The sequence below is a fragment of the Podarcis tiliguerta genome (assembly GCF_965153285.1).
Source record: "Podarcis tiliguerta genome assembly, chromosome: 6".
Classification (NCBI taxonomy): Eukaryota; Metazoa; Chordata; class Lepidosauria; order Squamata; family Lacertidae; genus Podarcis; species Podarcis tiliguerta.
This window is the reverse complement of record NC_139539.1, coordinates 87,539,994-87,563,701: the sequence shown is the minus strand read 5'-3', so window position 1 is coordinate 87,563,701 and position 23,708 is coordinate 87,539,994. Positions and strand designations below refer to the sequence as shown.

Sequence of the window (23,708 nt, the reverse complement as noted above, 5' to 3'; positions counted from 1 at the left end):
GCCTTCTCAGTATTGGCGCCTAACCTGTGGAACGCCCTCTCAGCAGATGTCAAGGAAATAAACAACTATCTGACTTTTAGAAGACATCTGAAGGCAGCCCTGTTTAAGAAAGTTTTTAATGTTTGATGTTTCATCACATTATTATTATTATTATTATTATTATTATTAATGTTTTGTTGGGAGCCGTCCAGAGTGGCTGAGGAAACCCAGCCAGATGGGTGGGGTATAAATAAATTATTGTTATAATTATTATTGTTGTTCTCTCTGGCTTCTGTAGGGGATGCATTGCTGGCACTCTGGAAGGTGGAGCGATGCCATATAAATGATATCATCACTCTGGCACTGAAATGTAGCTTCAGCATCCAGCAAGAATACGGGGTTCGCGATACGGAGGTGGGACTGGAACTGCGCGTTAAGATAGGTAATGCAGCCTCCCCTACATGGAGCTCAGAGCCTGTGATGCTTGGAAATTCGAAATGTGTGTCTCTGCCTGGGAGAGACAGGAGTCCAGACTGGCACAGCAAGGCAGGAGCTCTCAGGGGTCCTTGCTATAATTTCCCCCGGGTTCTTCTTCTTCTTTAGCGATCACTCGCAGCCGAGTAAGATTGCCTTCCATGAACACAGTTTTAACAGTGAGTCCGTAAGTGACTGTGGAGGCCAATTCTGGATCCACACGCCCTTCCACAGTGGGGACATTGGTTTCCGGGCGGGAGCTGATCACGGTGAGGGTTTGCCAAGCGTGCCTTCCTCTTAGCACATTTCTCCCTTTTGTCCTGAGTTCAAGCATCTTCAAAGTCCATGACACCTTTGGTAAAGGCTGTTCTCCAACTGGAGCGCTCACACGCCAGTGTTTCCCAGTTGTCAGTGTTTATGCTACATTTTTTAAGATTTGCCTTGAGACAGAGTAGCTCCTTGTTCTCCAGACTGTAAGGAGCCATAAGGAGGAATCGTCGGGCTGCCATACATCTGGAATGTTCCGGACATACCTGGGAATTGGCCGTCGGAAACAGTGTCCGGGCAGTAATTGCTGAAATGTCTAGGAAACTCCCATGTCAGGAGTGTAGATTCTGGGGGTGAATGCCCTTAAAAGAGCTCAACAACTTTTGTTTCTGGATCTTCACTTTTTGAAATATGGCAACCCTAAGGGAAGGGCAAAGTCAGAAAAGCAGACAATAGTTTGATAGACCTAAATCCCCTTCACCCTTAAGACCATTAAGGGAGGAATTGGAAGAACGAAACTGTTCCCACAATAGTAGAGTGGCAAGCTCTAATGACAGAACACCTTCAGCTGGCAAAGTTATCAGGAAGAGTAAGAAACAACACGAAACAGAGAGTCGATAAGGAATGGAGAATATTTAAAGAATACTTAAAAAATCATTATAAGAATGAAATTCTCTTGGCAGAGCCAGACTGATTCTTGCAAAACAAAAAGTGTAAATAATATTATGTTAGGACATATGAAGATAACTGAATGTAATATGAGGCTGCATGTTATAAAGGAAAGAATAGACATAGTAAACGAGAATTTTTGGAAGTCTTTTTAAAGTTTATTTTTTAGAAATCTTTTTTTCTTTTTGCTTTCTTTTTATGAAATTGTATTTGTATATGAACATAAAGGAAAATTTGTTATTATAGTCGTACAGAAGAATTGTATAAAATTATGTACTTATTTATGTAATTATGTATGTCTCCTTATCTTCTTTTTCTTTTTTCTTTCTTCTTCTTTGTTCCAGCTTTTGTATTGACTATTGTTGTGTATATATAGACTTCTTTTTTTCTAATTGAAACTAATAAAGATTATTTTTTTTAAAAAGACCATTAAGTCCCAGCTGCACCACTGATATGCTATGGCCCTAGATATGGTGGGAATTATTTCCATGCAAAATGAGAACTATTGAATTAATTTCCATTGCCAGGTATGATTTCATGTTATACCTGGGATGCTAAACAAATGTCTTTTGCTGCAGCAAATATTTTTCCAATCCCCAACTACTAAATAAATGCTCTTGGACAATTAATCAGCAATCTTGCCTGATTTTCGTCCGTGTTGTATGCCATCGCTTTAGATTTTGTTTTGTTTATATGTTTTCATTTGTGCATTCTCTCCATTGTTAATCTAGCCATTTCTGTGAGGTGTTCAAATGGATTACCTTTTTCCAGGACTATCTGCAGGTCACATATCAAAAGTTGTGGTTGGAGACAACAGGCACCAGTATTTCCTGGTAATCGGCCGGGCAGTGGATGAAGTGCGGTTGGCCCAGAACTTGGCGAAAGCAAGTGAAATTATCCTGTCGCCAAATTGCTGGGAGCTCTGCGACCGGAAACTAATTGAGGTGGAAAAAATCAAAGATGAGCGAGCTGTCAAGGTGGGTGGGTGCCGGCGGTGGACGACACCCTTGCCACTGCCCAGTGGCGTAGCGTGGGGGGTACAGGGGGGGCTGGCCGCACCGGGCGCAACATCTGGGGGGGGGGCGCTCGCACTCGCAGCTCTCTGCCCCTACCTGGCTCACTCACTCTCTCTCACTGCAGTGCTGGCTGTGCGAATCCGATCCGAGCCGCCGGGTCGCTGCCCACTGTGGAGGGGGGGGTGTGCCAGGTGTGCAGTGCGGAGAGAGAGCGAGGGACTATCTGGGGGAGGGACAGTGCAGCGGGGGGTGCAAATTACTTGCCTTGCCCCGGGTGCTGACAACCCACGCTACGCCACTGCCACTGCCTGTTGTGGCATCCTTTCTCTCTACTCAAAGTTTAAACTTCCTAATAACTTAACGGTAATTAGAAATACTTGCAAGTACCAGATTGGCTTAGGATTTAAATATGTGATGTTATAGAATAATATGTTTAAAATTATTATGAAAAGAAAGAAAGATGTTACTTGATTAAGTAAATGTTATGCTCTACAAGACTCACTTTTTCCCTTCTAAAAAGTAAGGGGAAATGTGTGTGCGTCTTATGGAGCAAATGCAGGCTGCACAGCTATCCCAGAAGCCAGAACAGCAAGAGGCATCGCTGCTTTCACTGCGCAGCGATCCCTCTTGCTGTTCTGGCTTCTGGGATTCAGAATATTTTTTTTCTTGTTTTCCTCCTCCAAAAACTAGGTGCGTCTTGTGGTCTGGTGCGTCTTATAGAGCGAAAAATACGGTACATTGAAACTCAGCCAGGGGGACTCAAGGAAGTCACTTAATGTCAACAAAAGTAGAATTATTACAGTTAGGATTTTTGTTTGTTTGTTTGTTTGTTTGTTTATAAATTTCGAAAATCAATATTTTTTTTTGGAAAACAAAGAAAGACAAAGTTTAAACGTCTGGTGGAGGAAATAGAACATGGCTGAGTTCAAGATCCTTGGCCCTCCCAGGTTAGTGCTGTTGGTTAGAAAAGGAAGCTACTCTCTGTGATCTTAGGGTTTATCCACACTTACTTTTGGCTCCATTCTTTCCAGGTAGAGGTCCACACTTTAATACTCTGTGACCAAGCATTTGTTGTTGTTGCTGCTGCTGCTGCTGTTTGCCCTGAGCTTTCCCTGCAAAAGCCCACTCTTTAAATCATACTGGTGCTGAACAGGGTTGGGACATGAGGAGACAGATAAGGGGGGAAATGTGATGGTAATTTGCATCCAAGGAAATGTGCTTGGGGTCTCGTGGTGCTGGGAGAGATTAACGTTGGGAAGTTGACTGACAAAGGTCATATCTGGCAGAAACAGGGGTGAAGATGGTTAAACAGCTGTAATTCTGTTTGCCAGGTTCGATACATTAGAAATACCCTGGATTTTGACACCGAGGAGTTCTTTGATAGATGCACACAGTACCTGTACCAAAATCGCATCTGTGACAATTTTGGTGAGTTCTTTGGCTATTGTCAGATGTCTAGAAAGAGGTCCATAGATGTCCCTTGAAGGGGTGCTGGGCTGGGGCAAGTCGTATGGTGGGGGCTCCCATTCTCATTTTCTGCAGGCGAAATCTGCCTCCCAATGTGAACCAGATGGCAAAGGCACCAATAATAGGGAAGAGCCCTAAAATACTTTAAATAAGTGCTATGGAGTGAACCTGAAACTATATGCATACAAAGCACATGTCATATCATTGTTAAGTACTTTTAAAATCTGCATACATCACAAAAAACACATTAGGATATTTGGGATTGCATTATACCCAGGTTGACCCGCCCTTCGGGATTATCCACACCTCTTTCCCCCAGGGAAAACTGCTCTTTTAGTGCTCAATCAAAGCAAATAGCAATCAGGTTTTCTGCAGGCTGAGGTTTGTTCTGATTTAGAGCTAAAGAGTGGGGCTTTCCCAGGGGCAAGGGGAAGACTGTCTTGGACTAATGCCTAGAAAGGGCGGGCCAAGCTGAAAACTGCTTGAAACTGTGCTTTCTAGGCATGGGAACAGTAGTGGAAGTGTAGACGAGCCGTAAGACAACACAATTATTTTCTGCCTGTTACACAGATCTGGGTAAGGTCTTCCTTATTTATGTGTTCATAAGTCCTCTGCAGTACTATACACACATGGTAAAACTCAGACCGGGCTATTTAAAGGGGTAACGGGTAAAGGGACCCCTGACCATTAGGTCCAGTCGTGACCGACTCTGGGGTTGCGGTGCTCATCTCACTTTTTTGGCCGAGGGAGCCGGAGTACAGCTTCCAGGTCATGTGAACCAGAGCAGCGCACAGAAACGCCGTTTACCTTCCCGCCGGAGCGGTACCTATTTATCTACTTGCACTGGTGTGCTTTCGAACTGCTAGGTTGGCAGGAACAGGGACCGAGCAATGGGAGCTCACCCCGTCGTGGGGATTTGAACTGCCGACCTTCTAATCGGCAAGTCCTAGGCTCTGTGGTTTAACCCACAGCGCCTGCACTACACATATCAAAGGCAGCAAATTGCCTTCGTAAAGAGCAGAACTATCAAGAAAGGAGCCAAGCCACAGGTTCAAGTCATACCACACATCAAATGCCTCATGCAATCAATTGCAAATGTAGAAGATTTCCTAGGAAACATATGCCCAGTTTTGAGACAGGGATACAGTACAAAGCACCAGTGCTTGAAAGATGGCAATAGAGAGAGTCTCTTTCTTTCACATGCACAGACAGAGCTCATGCAATCATTTTTTGCCCTTGTCAAGGAAAGGAAAGGACTTATCGCCATAAGGAAGCTCTAAGGCATTATCCTAAAAAAATAAATCTCCTCCTCAAACACACTCAGACAGACCAAGAAACTCTTAACTCATTCACTTATTCCCTGTGTTCACAGAACAACTCATTTAGTCCAAGATATTACAGAGGGTTAGTCTGTTGCAGCAAAAACACCTAATAATAATAATAATAATAATAATAATAATAATAATAATAATTTATACCCCACCCATCTGGCTGGGTTTCCCCAGCCACTCTGGGCTGCTTCCAACAGAATATTAAAATACAATAATCTATTAAACATTAAAAGTTTCCCTAAACAGGGCTGCCTTCAGATGTCTTCCAAAAGTCTGGTACAGTGGTACCTCGGGTTACATACGCTTCAGGTTACATACACTTCAGGTTACATACGCTTCAGGTTACACACTCCGCTAACCTAGAAATAGTGCTTCAGGTTAAGAACTTTGCTTCAGGATAAGAACAGAAATCGGGCTCCAGTGGCGCGGTGGCAGCAGGAGGCTCCATTAGCTAAAGTGGTGCTTCAGGTTAAGAACAGTTTCAGGTTAAGTACGGACCTCCAGAATGAATTAAGTACTTAACCCGAGATACCACTGTAGTTGTTGTTCTCTTTGACATCTGGTGGGAGGGCGTTCCACAGGGCGGGTGCCACTACTGAGAAGGCCCTCTGCCTGGTTCCCAGTAACTTGACTTCTCGCAGGGAAGGAACCACCAGAAGGCCCTCAGCACTGGACCTCAGTGTCTGGGCAGAAGGTGTAATAACATAAATACGTGTGATGACTAGTGACATATATACATCATAGTGGCTCAAGCAAATGGCACCAGACCCTCCACCACCCCAAAATTACTTAGCGCAGGGATAATCAACTGGCAATTAGTGGGGCTGTAACTGCCCCCCCCATACATTTTGCGCAGCCCTGCACAAATAAACAAGTGGGTGCATGGCTGCTGCACATATCGGGAGAAGCTTCCATCCTGTTCTAAACTTTCCTAATCACGTCTTTCTTTCCTCAGTGAAAATGCTCTCACCTTTCCTCCCTAGAGATTTTGAGAAATGCCTCTGTGTTGCCTCCAAATGACAAACTTGAGAAGTGTTTGAGAAAATACGTGATGAGGAATATCCTAAAAAAGGTACTTCAGTGCTTGACAGTTGCTTTCTGATTACTGTTACGTGCTGTGTTGCAAACAGGCAGTGCTATTGTCATTCTCTGTGTATTATTATTATTTTTTAAATTAAGGTAATGTGCGTATTTCTTCCATGTATGAAGCCTCCTGAGTCACAGACCTTAAAGATACCTTTCTTGAACAAAGGAACTTCAAAAGGAGTCTCCAACATAAAACCGCTAAATTGCTCCTCATCAGTAAGTCCAGTTCTATCCCAATGGTTTGAATTGAGATAATGTCTATCATCAGTTTATCAATTTTGTGTTGTTTGTGTTACCATCAGCCTGGTTAGTGAATGATCGCTGTGGCAATTTTACATATTGTTCCACGCCACCCTGGTCTCTGAGCCGTGTGAGATTCCAGGGTTTTTTTGTGTGTGTTTTCCCCAGGGTTGGGTTTCCTCAGACTGAGGCACACTTTGGTGTCTCCAGGATACATGGTTTATTTACACATATATACAACCTGAGCCTTTTAATGAGGGTGAAAGAGGAGAGCGCAAAATATGGTCTGAAGCTCAACATCAAAAAAACTAAGATCATGGCCACTGGTCCCATCACCTCCTGGCAAATAGAAGGGGAAGAAATGGAGGCAGTGAGAGATTTTACTTTCTTGGGCTCCATGATCGCTGCAGATGGTGACAGCAGTCATGAAATTAAAAGATGCCTGCTTCTTGGGAGAAAAGCAATGACAAACCCAGACAGCATCTTAAAAAGCAGAGACATCACCTTGCCAACAAAGGTCCGTATAGTTAAAGTTGTGGTTTTCCCAGTAGTGATGTATGGAAGTGAGAGCTGGACCATAAAGAAGGCTGATCGCCGAAGAATTGATGCTTTTGAATTGTGGTGTTGGAGGAGACTCTTGAGAGTCCCATGGACTGCAAGAAGATCAAGCCTCTCCATTCTGAAGAAAATCAGCCCTGAGTGCTCACTGGAAGGACAGATCCTGAAGCTGAGGCTCCAATACTTTGGCCACCTCATGAGAAGAGAAGACTCCTTGGAAAAGACCCTGATGTTGGGAAAGATGGAGGGCACAAGGAGAAGGGGACGACAGAGAAAGAGATGGTGGGACAGTGTTCTCGAAGCTACCAGCATGAGTTTGACCAAACTGCGGGAGGCAGTGGAAGACAGGAGGGCCTGGCGTGCTCTGGTCCATGGGGTCATGAAGAGTCAGACACGACTAACCGACTAAACAACAACAACAACAACCTGAGCCTACGATGGAGGGTTTACAGCACCAGCACCGCAAGAGGGTCTTGCTTATCTCATAGCCACAGCCTCGGATTCCAAAAGAAATCAAGCATGGCTCTGTCACTCAGCTGCCCAGCTTCTAATTTCTAGCCTCAACTCTGCCTCACTCATTTGTCATCCAGCACAGAGCCACTTCCTTTGGGGGGGGGTGTCTTCTGATATTTTATTTATTTATTTATACTTTTCAAGTTTATACTTTTCACTAATTTTACACATTTCACTGATTTTACTATCATTTTGACATTTCATAACTTGACTTCCTTCCCCCTCTTTCTGCGGTTCCTTAAATTTCTTTTTAATATCTTCTTTTGCATATCCAAATTAACTGAATTTGCTCATTTATTCATCTCCTTTAAATATATGCTTGTAAAACTGCAGGTTATTACAATAATCCTGCCAATATTCTCATCTTGATTTCTTATTCTTCTGGTAAGTTTTGCCATTTCTGCATATTCCACCAGTTTTTGCATCCATTCTTCCTTTGCTGGGACTTCTTCTTCTTTCCATTTTTGGGCAAGTAACATTCCTGCCGCTGTAGTAGCCTACATGAAAAGGTTCCGTACATTTTAGGTAGTTCTGCCCTTATAATTCCCAAAAGGAAAGCATCTGGTTTTTTTAAAAAACCCCAAAGGTTATTTTAAACATCCTTTTCATTTCATTATATATCATTTCCCAGTAAGCTTTAACCTTGCTACAAGACCACCACATATGATAAAAAGAGCCACTTCCTTTTTACCCTCATAACCCATACTTGTCTGGCTATTCCAGCAATTGGATCCAGGGATTCAAAAGGACTCAGGCATGTAGTCTTCTCCCCACCCCAAACTCACAACAATATATTTAAACCGTGTCATAATTATTACAGTGTGTACCTTTTACGGTTCATTTCCCTTTGATCGAATGGCTTAAAAATTTCCCCTCCACAAGACAGACACGACATATATACTGGCCAAGTTCTTTTTTTTTTTTAATGCTTTATTAACCGCAGTTACATCTGTACATCAAAGACATTTTATAGTCTGTAAATCAAACTCATCAAAATAAAAATTCCATCAAAGAAGTATATATCTTCATAAATTTGACTTCCCGTCCTTCTCAACATCTTTTCACTCTCATAAACCTATTACCTAAATTTGTCAGCACAATCATAATAAAATATGAATACGCATCTATGTATATATATCTATTTTAACCCATTTAACCTTTATTTACAGAGCTTATTCAAAAGCTGCTACCGAATTCAGATTGCAACGCTTACATTTTAAGTAAGTCTTTAGAGGTTTCCAGTTATCAATGAACTCTTTTCACTCGGGGTCTCAAATTTCAGCTGTGACACCAAAATCCAGCACCTCCCGTGCTCCATTCTAAATCATAGTTGTGTTGGGATACTGCCAGGGAAACATAGGCCATCATGCCTCCACGTCGTCTCCCGGTCTCCCGTGGAAACAGTATCAGTCAATTAGCGGCACGAGCCTCAGAAATAGCTGTCCACATTCCAGGACTCGTGCACACCCTTTTCACAGAGTTTCCACAATGAAAGATTATTTTTTTAAAAAAATAATTTTTATTAACTGGCCAATCAAATCAAATTAAATCACATCACATAAATTCCGAATTACAAAGCCGAATTTTAAATTTTGTTGGGGGGGACCCATATTTCAAGATCTGAAGGGGGATTCTGATCATCTTCTTGCTACTGCGTTAATGTCCAAATCAGTCCAAACAGAGTTCATAATTCTATCCAGTCTTATCTTGCTGTTTCCACATCACATCTTGTTCATATATTTTCTCTTTTTTCTTTATGATCTCTTCTGATAGTCTCCTTAAGCTTATAAACACCAATAATATGCCTGTGTGAATTTTTCCGTTCTTCCAATCCTCAAATTGAGATGGTTTCCATATATCATCGCCTTCATAGATAACATCACTCTTTCCATCCTTAATCTCGCAAAACTGTCACTCTTAAGTCCCTCTGAGGAGTTTCACCCACAATATAAAGACAACTCTATTTCTCTCTTTCTCCTCCCAGACTCAAGACCTCCGACAGAGCTTCCCAATATGGCGACGGCATTTTTAACTGCGTCATTCCCAAGCTCTTATACATTCCACGCTCTTCTTAAAACATGCTTTGGTTCGAAAGTTTATCTCCACACAGCCTTAAATCCACAGCTTAAGTCCTTAAAACGACATTTCTGACTCGTGAGGGGAGGGGATTCTTGTTTAATCACATATCCACAATGAAAGATTCATCCAGGAGAGCATATTTTACAGATTTATTCAACGTTGGTCAGAACAAAAGAAAAACATGACTGCCTGCCTTCATGTCGAGGCAAGAGACTGAAACAAAAGCTATATACAAAACAGAAATTTCCTGTGAGCAGGAAGTACGCAGGCTTGTGACACACAACAGCCTGCTCCCTTTTTAAGGAGGAACGGAAATATCCTTCAACAGGTTTTCTTATGTCAGTTACTTTTCCACAGTTTCTTATTGTATCCAATCCTTTCTACAACTTAAGATTTATTTCAGTCCTGCCAGAGTCTTCAGATTTCTACAGTTATTATTGATGTACTCCATAAATTTACTCCAATCTTTTTGGAATTTTGCTTCTGATTTCGGATTCTACAGGTCAGTTTTGCTAGTTCCGCATAATCAACCATCTTCGTCAGCCACTCCTCTACTGTTGGTAATTCTGGTACTTTCCATTTTTGGGCTAACAAAGTTCTGGCAGCAGTCGTAGCATACATAAATAACCTTTGATCTGCCTTCTCTATTTCCTCTCCCATCAAGCCTAGCAAAAAAGCTTCCGGCTTTTTCGGGAAAGTGTATTTAAATATCTTTTCCAATCCGTTATAAATCTGTTCTCAAAACTGTTTCATTTTCTCACATGTCCACCACATGTGATAAAAATCTCCATCTTTATCCTTGCATTTCCAACGTGTCTTTACATTCTCCTGTCCTGTTTTTCAGATCGATGACAACCAGCCCCTGGAGTATTTATCCGAGCTTCGACCTGTGACGATAGTCTTTGTGAATCTGCAGTTTGATGAAAGCGCCAACACTCACCATCTCTGTAAGGCCATCCAGGATGCCAACACGAAGATCGCGGCGATCATATACCCCCTCAGTGGCAAGATTAACAAGGTCTTCATGTTTGACAAAGTGAGTCTCCTGCAGGCATGGCAAGAGTTGGGGTTGGCACAGATCACTGTAGGATGGAAGGTCCTACAGACATTCTTTATATGATGTACTCATGTCATCAGGGTAGCTGTGGGCACTTTTGAGTTGTGCCCTCAGGTAATAATAATAATAATAATAATAATAATAATAATAATAATAATTTATACCCCGCCAGCTGGCTGGGTTTCCCTAGCCACTCTGGGCGGCTCCCAATAGAATATTAAAAACACGATAAAACATCAAACATTAACAACTTCTTGAAACAGGGCTGCCTTCAGATGTCTTCTAAAAGTCAGATAGTTGTTTATTTCCTTGACATCTGATGGGAGGGCGTTCCAACAGGGCGGACGCCACTACCGAGAAGGCCCTCTGTCTGGTTCCCTGTAACCTCACTTCTCGCAGTGAGGGAACTGCCAGAAGGCCCTCGGTGCTGGATCTCAGTGTCTGGGCTGAACGATGGGGGTGGAGACGCTCCTTCAGGCATACTGGGCCGATGCCCTTTAGGTCAGCACCAACACGGAAACATACTGAGAGCCAATGTAGGTCTTTCAGACATTTTGTTGCAGTCATGTGCTGTGAGTAGCAGGTGATGAAACTGCAGGTTTTTACAAAACTGCAGGTTATTACAATAATCCCACCAATATTCTTATCTATTTACAGTTTGTAAACATTCAATAAACCATTATCATGTTTTAAATAAAAAGTTTGCTATCTTGATTTCTTATTTTTCCAGTAAGTTTCGCCATTTCTGCATATTCCATAAGTTTTTGTATCTGTTCTTCCTTTGCTGGGATTTTTTCTTCTTGCCGTTTTTGGACAAGTCACATTCTTGCCACCGTAGTCGCATATGTGAATAAATTTCTATACAGTTTGGGTAGTTCTGTCCCTATAATTCCCAAAAGGAATTAATACAGTGCAGTATTAATTAACACGTTTACTAACCCACCTTTCTTCCAAGAAAAGAAGAATAATCTTTCTACCTCCCTCTCAGTTTACCCTCCCCAAAAGTCTACAAGGTAGGCTGAGATGCAGCGATTGGCCAACATGACCTCCACGATTGGCCAGTGAGCTCCACGAATGAGCCAGGATTTGAATCGTGGCAACATCTCCCTCAGAGCTGGTTGATGGCCAGTTGGCGTTAAGACATCCTCACTGCAAACCCTCTCTGTCAGAACTAACCGCCAGTGCTGAAAACATAGTGTTCTTCTATTTTATTGTATGGTTTACTTGACATTAGGGTTTCCTAATACAGTGGTGGCGTTGTGGGTTAAACCACAGAGCCAGGACTTGCTGATCAGAAGGTCGGCGGTTCAAATCTCTGCGACGGGGTGAGCTCCCGTTGCTCGGTCCCTGCTCCTGCCAACCTAGCAGTTCGAAAGCACATCAAAGTGCAAGTAGATAAATAGGTACCGCTTTGGCAGGAAGGTAAATGGCGTTTCCATACGCTGCTCTGGTTCGCCTGGCCACATGACCCAGAAGCTGTACACCGGCTCCCTCGGCCAATAAAGCGACATGAGCGCCGCAACCCTAGAGTTGGTCATGACTGGACCTAATGGTCAGGGGTCCCTTTACCTACAGTGGTACCTCGCGTTAAGAACTTAATTTATTCTGGAGGTCTGTTCTTAACCTGAAACTGTTCTTAACCTGAAGCACCACTTTAGCTAATGTGGCCTCCCGCTGCCGCCGCACCACTGCTGCGTGATTTCTGTTCTCATCCTGAAGCAAAGTTCTTAACCCAATGTACTATTTCTGGGTTAGCAGAGTCTGTAACCTGAAGCGCCTGTAACCTGAAGCATCTGCAACCCAAGGCACCAGTGTACTTAGCTTTGTTTCATGTATTATTTTTATGGGACAATTATTTTAGAATTTTATATGGCTGCTTTGGGAGACCATAGCCTGAAAATCTGCACACAGAAACCCTACATGTGTAAATATGTGCATTTTGCAAATGGCAATAAGCTGCTCTTATAACAACTTCTCCGATGTTCTTGCCCCTGCCCCTATAAGGGTTGCACGTTGCTGTGCATCTTTGGCCTCCCTGGGGATAAACAGTCTGACGAAGGTGCAAATGCTCTGGACAGTGCCAATAAAATCCATGCTTTCTGTTCCACGGCTCTCATGAAAGTAAGGTAAGTGACTGAGTGGGCCGGGGATATGTCTTTGGCAGGGTTACGGGTGCTGCTCACTCCAGAATCACCACCTCCGGCTTGCCACCCAACGGGACTGTCGACAGTCCCACCCTCTTACTGCTTTCTGGTGACGCTTGTGCCACAGCCCTAGTAGAGCATCGTGAGAAACATGGCAGCTGGGATGTGGGTTCAATGCAACAGAGCAAGGTACTGGGAAATTAGGGTCCATCCAGTTTTGTGGAGGTGTCTGGCATGCCCTAGATTGCAGCGGACAGTGGGTGGCCCTTGTCTCCCACTCCTCTATCGCAGTACTATTTGGAAAGAGCTGGAAGTGTAGATGTGGGTGAGGAGGCCCCAGCCCTCAGCCCGGACATATCACTCAGTGCTGAAGGGAAAGGATTGTGCTAGGGGAAGGAAAGCAAACCAGAATGGCTGAGCAGCCCTGAGGAGTTTCGGCGGTTGGGTGTGGTTGTCTGGTCCCTTTCTGCTCCAAAGGGGAGGAGACTGTCTGTTTTCTGTTTTCCAAAAAGCATTCCAACAAGGAGCACAACAGCATTGCTGGTGCAAGCTTAGTTGGATATAATAGGAAGCCAGTATAATAAGTGAAATATACTCAGAGTCGAGTGTGAATTTCATGCTCTTTATTCGGCTCATAGTAGCAATGAGTGAAACTTTCCCCAAAACGTCTAGCTATATATGCATTATTTACACAATTGGCTAATTCCGGGCTGCTCCTGTAGGCCAATCAGGCTGCGGACTCACTTCCTCCAGAAGCCTGATTGGCTGCTCCTGCAGGCCAACTAGGTTGCTGATTCACTTCCACCTGGAGCTGGATTGGGTGGCTCCTGCGGACCAATCAGACTGCTGCATTCTGGATCCTATTGTTCTAGCATTCAGCTCAGTACATAACAATAAGGCATACAACCAAAATCACCATTTGATCTAGAACCCTTGAAACCAATTTTTTTCAATTCCCCCTGCCCCCCCCCAATGATGCCTGTAATTGCTGAACCAGTACCAAACTGAGTTTCCATTATGGTTTAAGAAAAAGTGGGCCTCAGAGGTCCAGGAAAGGTGTTGGCTATCTGACATCTTTTTTTTTTTAAATAATATTTATTAGAAGTTTAACAATTACAGAGGGGAAAAAACAACAATAAAAAGTTTAACACACAATACATCAAAAAGAAAAAGGAAAAGGAAAAAAGTCTAAACAACAGAAAAACAAAAACATTTAAAAACACATCCAATTTTTCCATATCTTTACTTTTCATTTACTTGTTTCCTCAACTTCCTCACACCTCCCTTTTTTGTATTCTAGTTCAATTAGCTAATTCAGCAAATCCTTTCCCTCTTTCTCAATTTTTGTTTTATAATTTATCTTAACACAATCTAACTTTAAATTTTCCACTTTGGCCCATTAACAATCAGTTTCTACTTATTTCTTTATAACATTTCTGCTAAAACCGTATAACTTCATTCCAGCATTCTTCTAACATTCATTAATTATGCAGTATTTCTGTAAATATACTTTAAATTCCTTCCAAACTTCTTCCACTGACTCTTCTCCCTGGTCTCGGATTCTGCCAGTCATTTCCGCCATTTCCATGTAGTCCATCATCTTCATCTGCCATTCTTCCCGGGTGGGTAGATCTTGTGTCTTCCTGGCTATCTGACACCTTGGCCCGCAGGGTCAACTCTAATCCTGTTCTTAGAATTTGAAAAACCTAAAGGCAGGAGTCAACATCACACTGTTACAAATGTTTCATCTATGTAATTGTATTCATTTGCCCAGGAAGCAAGGCAGAGGGTGAGACCAGCTCCGGACAGGTAGAGATGGTTTCCTTGGGGGAGGTACTTGGGGTTCCTGGCTTCATTTCTGTGTGGACCCCCCAGAACTGAACCCTCGCATAAGCTACAAGTTCGCTGTAGGTGCAATATTGCATACCATGGGAATGAAAGCACTCGCCAGAGACAAAAAGTTCACACGATGCTACAGAACTGGGCTGGGGAGCACATCAACACAGGTGGACGCAGGTGGGGCTGTGGTCTAAACTACTGAGCCTCTTGGGCTTGCCAATCAGAAGGTCAGTGGTTCGAATCCCGCAACGGGGTGAGCTCCCGTTGCTCTGTCCCAGCTCCTGCCAATTTAGCAGATCGAAAGCACACCAGTGCAAGTAGATAAATAGGTACCAGTGTGGCAGGAAGGTAAATGGCATTTCTGTGCGCTCTGATTTCCGTCATGGTGTCCTGTTGCACCAGAAGCGGTTTAATCCTGCTGGCCACATGACCCGGAAAGCTGTCTGCTCTCTCGGCCTGAAAGCGAGATGAGCGCTGCAACCCCATAGTTGCCTTTGACTGGACTTAACCGTTCAAGGGTCTTTTACCTTTACCTTTTCTCTCTCTTGTGCTTTCAGACTTGTCTCCATTGGAGTCACCAGTGGGCCAGTTTTCTGCGGAGTAGTTGGCCATCGTTTGAGACATGAATACACAGGTATCGTGACTGAAGCCTCTTGTACCTTCCCTGTGTTCAAGGCCAGTTTTATGGATGTTGGTGCAGTAAGTGAAAGATTCGCTCCCAACTCAGTGCTTCCCAGCAGTGCTTCCTTGTTCGCCCCCTCATGGCCTGTGCTTTGGCAAACTCCCAGCACCGGCTTCCTTCACCTACAGACTCCTGCTCCTGTTACCGCTGCCTGGAGCCTTTGCCTTGCTGCTCAACCCAACTAGTGTTTCATCAGTGTGGTGTAGTGGTTAAGAGCGGTGGACTTGTAATCTGGTGAACCGGGTTCGCTTCCCCGCTCCTCCACATGCAGCTGCTGGGTGACCTTGGGCCAGTCACACTTCATTGAACCCTCTCAGCCTCACTCACCTCACAGAGTGTTTGTTGTGGGGGAGGAAGGGAAAAGGAGATTTTTAGCCGCTTTGAGACTCCTTCGGGTAGTGATAAAGCGGGATATCAAATCCAAACTCTTCTTCTTCATCATCATCTCTTGGTGGGTTGCCTTCTCTAGATTGTTGCTTCTAAGGATTCTCCCGTACCACACAACTGGGCAGAAATCTTGCTGCTTACAATGGGGTGGAAAGTTTGCATTGCTCACAAATTTATTGACAGTGGCATGAATTATGATAGCTAGGAAGTGGAAGGCGCAAGCAGAATATAAAATGCAAAAATGGTATAAAGATGTGTGGGATAGAGTTATTAATGATAAATTAACATGTGCCACTAAGGTAAAACGGTGATTATGCCGGAGAAATGATTTTGAAGGGTATTTGTAGAATTTGTACTGTTAAAATGGAAAAGGGTCAAACCATCGTAAGAGGTGTTGAAATTTTGGGAGGTTGGTTAGTTACAATGGAATGGTCTCGGGGGTGGGGGTGCACATCTGATTCTTATTTATGTATGGATATTACTTTGTCAAAACAATATAATAAATTAAAAATAATAATAATTAAAAAGCAAAATTTATATACCAAAAAAAGGGGAGGAATATTGCTGCTGAAATCCTTTTGGCTTATAGCATTGGCTTTTCCCGAGTCCTCTATTTCTTTATTTCCCTGTGTCCTCTATTTATTTATTTTCCCATGTCCTCTATCTATGCAAATGTTTAAGCCTCCAAAGTAGTTTACATTAAAAGAAACATATAGTAGCAACAAAATAGTTCAATAATAAAAAAACCCAAATAAAGCGTTAAAATGCACAGCAACATTAAAGAAACAACAAGATGCTCACCCACTCTTCTGTTCACCCTCCTGCTTTCTCCTGGGAAACTCCCATGGTTTAGCACTGACTTCAAGCAAACAGCCTCAGCCCAGTATACCTGAAGGAGCGTCTCCACCCCCATCATTCAGCCTGGACACTGAGATCCAGCTCTGAGGACCTTCTGGTGGTTCTCTCATTGCGAGAAGTGAGGTTACAGGGAACCAGACAGAGGGCCTTCTTGGTAGTGGCGCCCACCCTGTGGAACACCCTCCCATAGGATGTCAAGGAAATAAGCAGCTATCCTATCTTTAAAAGACATCTGAAGGCAGCCCTGTTTAGGGAAGTTTTTAATATTTAATGCTGTATTGTTTTTAACACTTGATTGGGAGCTGCCCAGAGTGGCTGGGGAAACTTAGCCAGATGGGTGGGGTATAAATAATAAATTATTATTATTATTAATATTATTATTAACACAAATTACCATTTGCTCTGATTTAGTGCTAAAGAGCGTTGGGTTTTCTGTGGGGAAGCTGTGCAGCAAAGGTAAAACCACTACAGTGGTACCTCGGGTTACATACGCTTCAGGTTACATACGCTTCAGGTTACAGACTCCGCTAACCCAGAAATAGTGCTTCAGGTTAAGAACTTTGCTTCAGGATGAGAACAGAAATCGTGCTCTGGAGGCACGGCGGCAGCAGGAGGCCCCATTAGCTAAAGTGGTGCTTCAGGTTAAGAACAGTTTTAGGTTAAGAACGGACCTCCGGAATGAATTAAGTACTTAACCCGAGGTACCACTGTATTGGGAAAGCAGAAAACCACTTGGCCCCTGTGCTTTCTAAGCAAGGGACACACAGAAGTATGGGCGAGCCCTGAGACATCCTGAGTAGGCGGCCACAAGGAAAGAGACCTCAAAGCCAGACCACACCTCTAAATCGCCCTGCTGCGGACGCTCCCTCCCAGAAAGAGTCCCCCATCAGGTCTTGTTGAGACCTGGTGCTGTGAACAGAGGGAATCAAGCAGGTTTGCATGAGATGGGCCTGCGGGACTTCTGTCATTTATTGGCCCACTGCTGCTGTGCCACAGGAAGTTCCATCTATTGGTTTGGCAGAAGTGTTGTCCGGCGCAAGGTGGTGTTTGAGGTGGCCCAGACGTAACGCCACTCCTGTTTCTCTGTGTTAAGAGACCAGCTAGAAGAAAGACAAAGTATGTTTTGTTTTGGTTTTTTTAAAATGATATTTATTAAAAATTTAATAATAACAGAAGAAAGTAAGAGAGGAAAAAATACAATAAAAAAGAGAAAAATTAAAATAGAGAAAAATTAAAAAATACATAAAGCAACACCTCCACCCCACTAGAAAAGAAACAAAAACATTTAAAAACCCTTCCATTTTTCACAATTCTATCCTTCAATGACTTGTTTCCTCGACCTCCTCCCACCTCCCTTTTTTGTATTCCAGTTAATAATTAAGTCAGCAAATTCTTTCCATCTTTCACTGCTTACTATCATTTAATTATCTTAATCCATTTTAACCTTATCTTCCCATCAAAATCTTAAAAATTATCTATACTTCAATCTAATAAAGAGAAAACAAAAAAGAACCTTAACTCTTAAACCCTTAAATCCTAAAATCTTAAGTCCTATAAATTCATTCCACCACCTCCCAACATTCCTTAATTATACAATATTATACTAAATAATGTTTTAAAAATTTCCAATCTTCTTCCACCGTCTCTTCTCCCTGGTGTCGGATTTTGTCAGTCTTTTCGACAAAGTGTGTTTTGTCCTTGTTGTTTCTCCCATGACACAGTCATTGGCCGGAAAGTGAACCTTGCGGCCCGAATGATGATGTATTATCCCGGGGTAGTGACCTGCGATGCTGTCACTTGCGTCAAATCCAAGTTGCCTTCCTATTTCTTTGAAGAGCTCCCGTTAATTGAGATGAAAGGTGTTCTGAACCCTGGGACAGTCTATAAATTCCTTGGGGTCACGGAAAAAACGTAAGTATAACCTTCGCGTACAGCCGGGCAATAAAAGGGTGTTGTTTTTTTTGTCATGATGGGTTACTAAAACCCTGGCGTGGGTCACTTTTGAATGAAGAATGGGCTCAGGGAACGGAAGCAGCTCCCAATTTGAGTTGAAGAACTTACAAGGTTTCCTTTTCTTGTCCTCATTCCTTTAGAATGATTTACAAAGCATATCTGAGCAGAGAGAGATGTGAATATTACCCTTTGCTTGGTAGGTGACATATTCTTCATTCAGCGACATTGATGATGATCATTTATTGGAGCAAGAGAGAGAAAAGGCTATGGATCTGTGATATTCAAATGGTTACATATTATAATAAGCTCTGTTATTGATGTTCAATAATTGCTGTTGCCTTTGTAGCCCAAACAGCACCACCCATGCAGAAAGAGGTACCAGTAAGGGGGCCAAGGTTTGCAGACATAACCATCACCCTCCCTCCTCCCCAAAAGGAATCTTAAGAGGGGAACTTTCAAGAGCTGCAATGCCCTAGGGCAGTGATGGCCAAACTTGGCCCTCCAGCTGTTTTGGGACTACAACTCCCATTATCCCTAGCTAACAGGACCAGTGGTCAGGGATGATGGGAATTGTAGTCCCAAAACAGCTGCAGGGCCCAGTTTGGCCATCACTGCCCTAGAGGATCAAATGATATCATTAAGTACCAAGAATACAATCCCGCCAGATTTCAGAGAGGGAGCCATGCTAACCTGTAGAAACGAAACGAAACAAAACAAAAAACAAAACCAGACCAGACCAGACCAGTAGACCAGTGACATCTTAATCAAGTGAGAGTTAAAAGATTTTGAAACCCTCCCACTGTGGGCAGGCTTAACTCTCCCAATGAGAGCAATGGGGCTGCTGCATGCTTTAAGCTTAGACTTGATTATGTCTTTCATGTAAAATGGCTTATTTTTTAAATCTGGCAGTGTTTATTTATATACACTATGTTCACATCTGACGCAGGGCTTTCGTTCTGGGGATAGGCATGTAGAAATAGTGCGTCGTCAGCAAAAACCAGGATATGGTCCATAAAGAACACACTTCATAATATCTTGCCACATCCTCAGAATGTTTTTCTCTGCCTCTTTGTTCTCCATCCTCCCACCTCCTTTCTCAACTCCTGGGTCCTTCCCAACACAAGCTTCTTAAAGCGTAGACTTGCAGCTAACAGCACGCAAGAAGTGGGGTATGGGTTTAACAAACAAACAAAAACAAATAAGCACTCAAAAATTCAGGTGTAGGACAGCACTGAAATGTTAGCACCGGTGGAAGTTTTTTTGCATTCAGAACGCAAATGTAAATTTTGAATTCGAAATCTAACAATTTCATGAATATTTGTTTGAGTTGTGCGAGGCTTTCTCTTGAAGACGTCCCACTGGCTTTATTTGCTTCCCCTAGGCCGCAAGAAGGAGACGGACCTCTTTGAAAACTTGCTGAGTGATTTTAAAGCCGACAGAAAAAGCCGCATTATCATCTACGAAGGCCTCATGGGATATGGGAAAAGCCAGCTGTTGGCTGAGATTGCCTACTTAGGACAAGACACAGGCCACAGGTTAATGCTTTTAACCATACTTTGCTGTGTATTCCAAACTCTCTTGACTCAGGGCTGGGCAGCAAGAGTCTTTAACTCCAGAAACACTTCCATGTCCCCCGTGTAAGCAGGATCTATTGGTAAAACCTATTTGGTGTTTCGCAACTTTCTGACTAGTTGCAGAACCTTAGCCAGACCTAGTAGAGTAAACGCAGAATCCACGGAAGCAATTGGCAACTTGGCTTCAGACAGGATAGACGAAGCAGGAACCAGGAACTTGTAGTCAGGTGTTTATTATATACAGTGGACTATTTACAGGAACAGAACACGGATCTTTTGCTAGCTACTGAACGAACACATTCCAGTTAGTAGGCCATAAATTAATTGAGAGCCAGTGTGGTGTAGCGGTTAAGAGCGGTAGTCTCGTAATCTGGGGAACCGGGTTCGTGTCTCCGCTCCTCCACATGCAGCTGCTGGGTGACCTTGGGCCAGTCACACTTCTTTGAAGTCTCTCAGCCCCACTCACCTCACAGAGTGTTTGTGGTGGGGGAGGAAGGGAAAGGAGATTTTTAGCCGCTTTGAGACTCCTTTGGGTAGTGATGAAGCGGGATATCAAATCCAAACTCTTCTAATTATCACTCCCTTGAAAGAGCTTGACCAATCAGGGAGCTGTCTCAATGCCTCTGTTATCACCAGGCAGACTTACTCCTTCAGATTGCCTTGTGGCTGTCTGCCAAACCTTAATTGACTCTGTGTGAGTAGCTGCACGTACACAGTTTCCCAACAGGATGCGTTCCAGAAGCCCTTCCCACCTGTTACTTTCTGGTGGGCAACAGCCACCTGTGCCCTTGTACGTTCAGGCAGAGGAGGCTAACCACCCAGTTCAAGGGCCTGATCTTCCCCCACCCAGCAGCAAATGTTTCTCCATCGGTCATGGAAGAGGCAGTGAAGTCTTTTCACCAATATTCTTGTCATCATGCAGGGTGGTGGCGATGGAGCTCACAAAGATCAATGTGTGGCAGAACTTCTTTGTCATCCGGACCCTCATGGCTATGTTTCTGGGGATTGATACTTGCAAGACCTACGATGCAAGACAGTATATCCTTGTGACCAGAATCCGAGGGGTAGTTAAGGAAGAGTATTTCTGCCTTCTCAACAATCTCTATCATGTTAAGGTAAAGATGCAAGCAGGCAAGACCTTTATCTCTTCTGAATTCATTTTCCTGGTGCTTGGTGATTTGTTTGTGAAATATACTCGGAGTCCTGTAGTGATTTCATGCTCTTTGCTTGTAAAACAGTGATTGAATTGCCCGCCCCCCCAACCTCAGGCTTTTATACACATTATTTACACAATGAGTCCCATCTGATTGGCTGATTCTGCTTCCCTCCTGGAGCCTGATTGGTCTTTTTCTGCAGGCCAATCAGTTGTTGCATTCTACGATCCTACCAGCCTAATAGGCTGATTCTGCTTCCCTCCTGGAGCCTGATTGGTCTTCTCCTGCAAGCCAATCAGTTGTTGCATTCTAGGATCCTACTTGCCTATTGTTCTAGGATCCAAGGTTAGTTCATAACAGTTTGTTTGTTTGTTTTACGTATTCCGATAGCACAAACTAATATAAAATACATTGACATAGTATATAAAAAAAGCTGCAACCATGTTGGTTTGCAGAAGATTCTCTGTTCTTCTCAGAAAACTCTGGAAATTATATCTCATTGAGGGGAATGGGAGATGTCTCCTAACATCTCTCATAAGAACCCTTAAACTGCATTTTGCAGGATACTCTGGGGGAAGCCATGACTGATTAAAATTGTATGGTGTTGTTTTAAATGGAGAGGGCAGATGGCACCTCAGGCAGTTTCTGGGGTGGCAAACCAGTAGCACTAATACACTACAGAAGGCAATGAAGAAGTGAAAAACACTCCTATTGTGGCAGCTAAATGAATTTGACACTCCCACCGATGTTTTCTTCCTTGTTGCTGACTGTAGTTACGCAAAATAAAAGAGCCCTGAATAGTCCAGCTCCCAGTATTTCAGGCCTCTCAGCTAAAGCAACCATTGAAACAGAGATCCTAGGCCATTTACCTTCCCGCCACAGCGGTACCTATTTATCTACTTGCACCGGTGTGCTTTTGAACTGGTAGGTTGGCAGGAGCTGGGACAGAGCAACAGGAGCTCACCCTGTTGCATGGATTCGAACCGCCGACCTTCCAATCGGCAAACCCAAGAGGCTCAGCTGTTTAGACCACAGCGCCGCCAGCATCCCCAAAACGGTAAATGGCGTTTCCATGTGCTCTAGTTTCCGTTATGGTGTTCCTTTGCGCCAGAAGCAGTTTAGTCATGCTGGCCACATGACCCAGAAAGCTGTCTGTGGACAAATGCTGAGTCCCTCGGCCTGAAAGTGAGATGAGCGCCACAACCCCATAGTCACCTTTGACTGGACTTAACCTTCTAGGGGTCTTTTACCTTTGCCTATAATGCATATAGAGGGACATGGGTGGTGCTGTGGTCTAAACCACAGAGCCTAGGGCTTGCCAATCAGAAGGTTGGCGGTTCAAATGCCCATGACGGGGTGAGCTCCTGTTGCTCGGTCCCTGCTCCTGCCAACCTAGCAGTTTGAAAGCACGTCAAAGTGCAGGTAGATAAATAGGTACCGCTCTGGCGGGAAGGTAAACAGCGTTTCTGTGCGCTGCTCTGGTTTGCCAGAAGCAGCTTAGTCATGCTGGCCACATGACCCGGAAGCTGTACCCGACTCCCTCGGCCAATAAAGCGAGATGAGCGCCGCAACCCCAGAGTCGTCCACGACTGGACCTACCGGTCAGCGGTGCCTTTACCTTTATAATGCATATACAACACATATAAAGCATTTTTTTCCTTATCAGTCTGGCTGAGTCCCAAGTTCACAGGGTGAGAAACCAGTACCTTGGGGCTTCAAATGGATTTGAGGTTGCTTCTTAACATATGCACTTCTGACAAGGAATGTAGAACTCTCTGTTGCTAACAAAAGCAATGTGTGATTTCTTTGTTTGGTTTCTCTGGTCAGTTCCCCACATCAGAAGAGGTTTCCAAAATGAGTAATGAAGCAAAGAATGAAAAGCTGGAGAACATTCTCGTCAATATTCTAAAGAATGTAAGTGATACTTTTCATGCACGGTGGGCAGCAGTTATTATGTTCTTGGCAGCTCCCAATAAACTGGCTTGGTGATATACAACTAGGTCCTACTCAGAGTAGGCTCAATGAAATCAATGGACCTAAGTATGTCCATTGATTTCATTGGGTCTGCTCCAAGTATGGCTAACACCCATTGCAGGGTTTCCCAAACTTGGGTCTCCAGCTGTTTTTGGACTACAATTCCCATCATCCCTGACCACTGGTCCTGCTAGCTAGGGATGATGGGAGTTGTAGTCCCAAAACACCTGGGGACCCAAGTTCAGGAGAGTCTGAGGTCCCAACCAAAGAAGAGGGGCAACTTAAGTTGACAGACTATGCACAACTTGCAGACTTAACATATAGAATAAGAGAACAAGAAGAACATACACTTAGAGAAGATTGGAAAACGTTTATTGAATATATGGGAAATAACTGTGTACAGCTGA

The 23,708-nt window shown here is 43.6% G+C and overlaps 1 protein-coding gene across 3 annotated transcripts in view; it reads left to right on the top strand.

Moving 5' to 3' along the window:
• Positions 1-23,708, top strand: part of ADCY10 (adenylate cyclase 10) — a 75,603-nt gene that overhangs the window by 7,108 nt on the left and 44,787 nt on the right. For all 3 annotated transcript variants that reach the window (XM_083445260.1, XM_083445261.1, XM_083445259.1), the window contains exons 4-15: positions 278-421; positions 2,161-2,366; positions 3,737-3,833; positions 6,187-6,275; positions 10,524-10,715; positions 12,741-12,862; positions 15,277-15,353; positions 18,368-18,557; positions 18,740-18,795; positions 19,981-20,134; positions 21,096-21,288; positions 23,155-23,241. In XM_083445260.1, the coding sequence (XP_083301386.1) occupies positions 278-421; positions 2,161-2,366; positions 3,737-3,833; positions 6,187-6,275; positions 10,524-10,715; positions 12,741-12,862; positions 15,277-15,353; positions 18,368-18,557; positions 18,740-18,795; positions 19,981-20,134; positions 21,096-21,288; positions 23,155-23,241 (1,607 nt within the window). The remainder of the gene's footprint in view (positions 1-277; positions 422-2,160; positions 2,367-3,736; positions 3,834-6,186; positions 6,276-10,523; positions 10,716-12,740; positions 12,863-15,276; positions 15,354-18,367; positions 18,558-18,739; positions 18,796-19,980; positions 20,135-21,095; positions 21,289-23,154; positions 23,242-23,708) is intronic.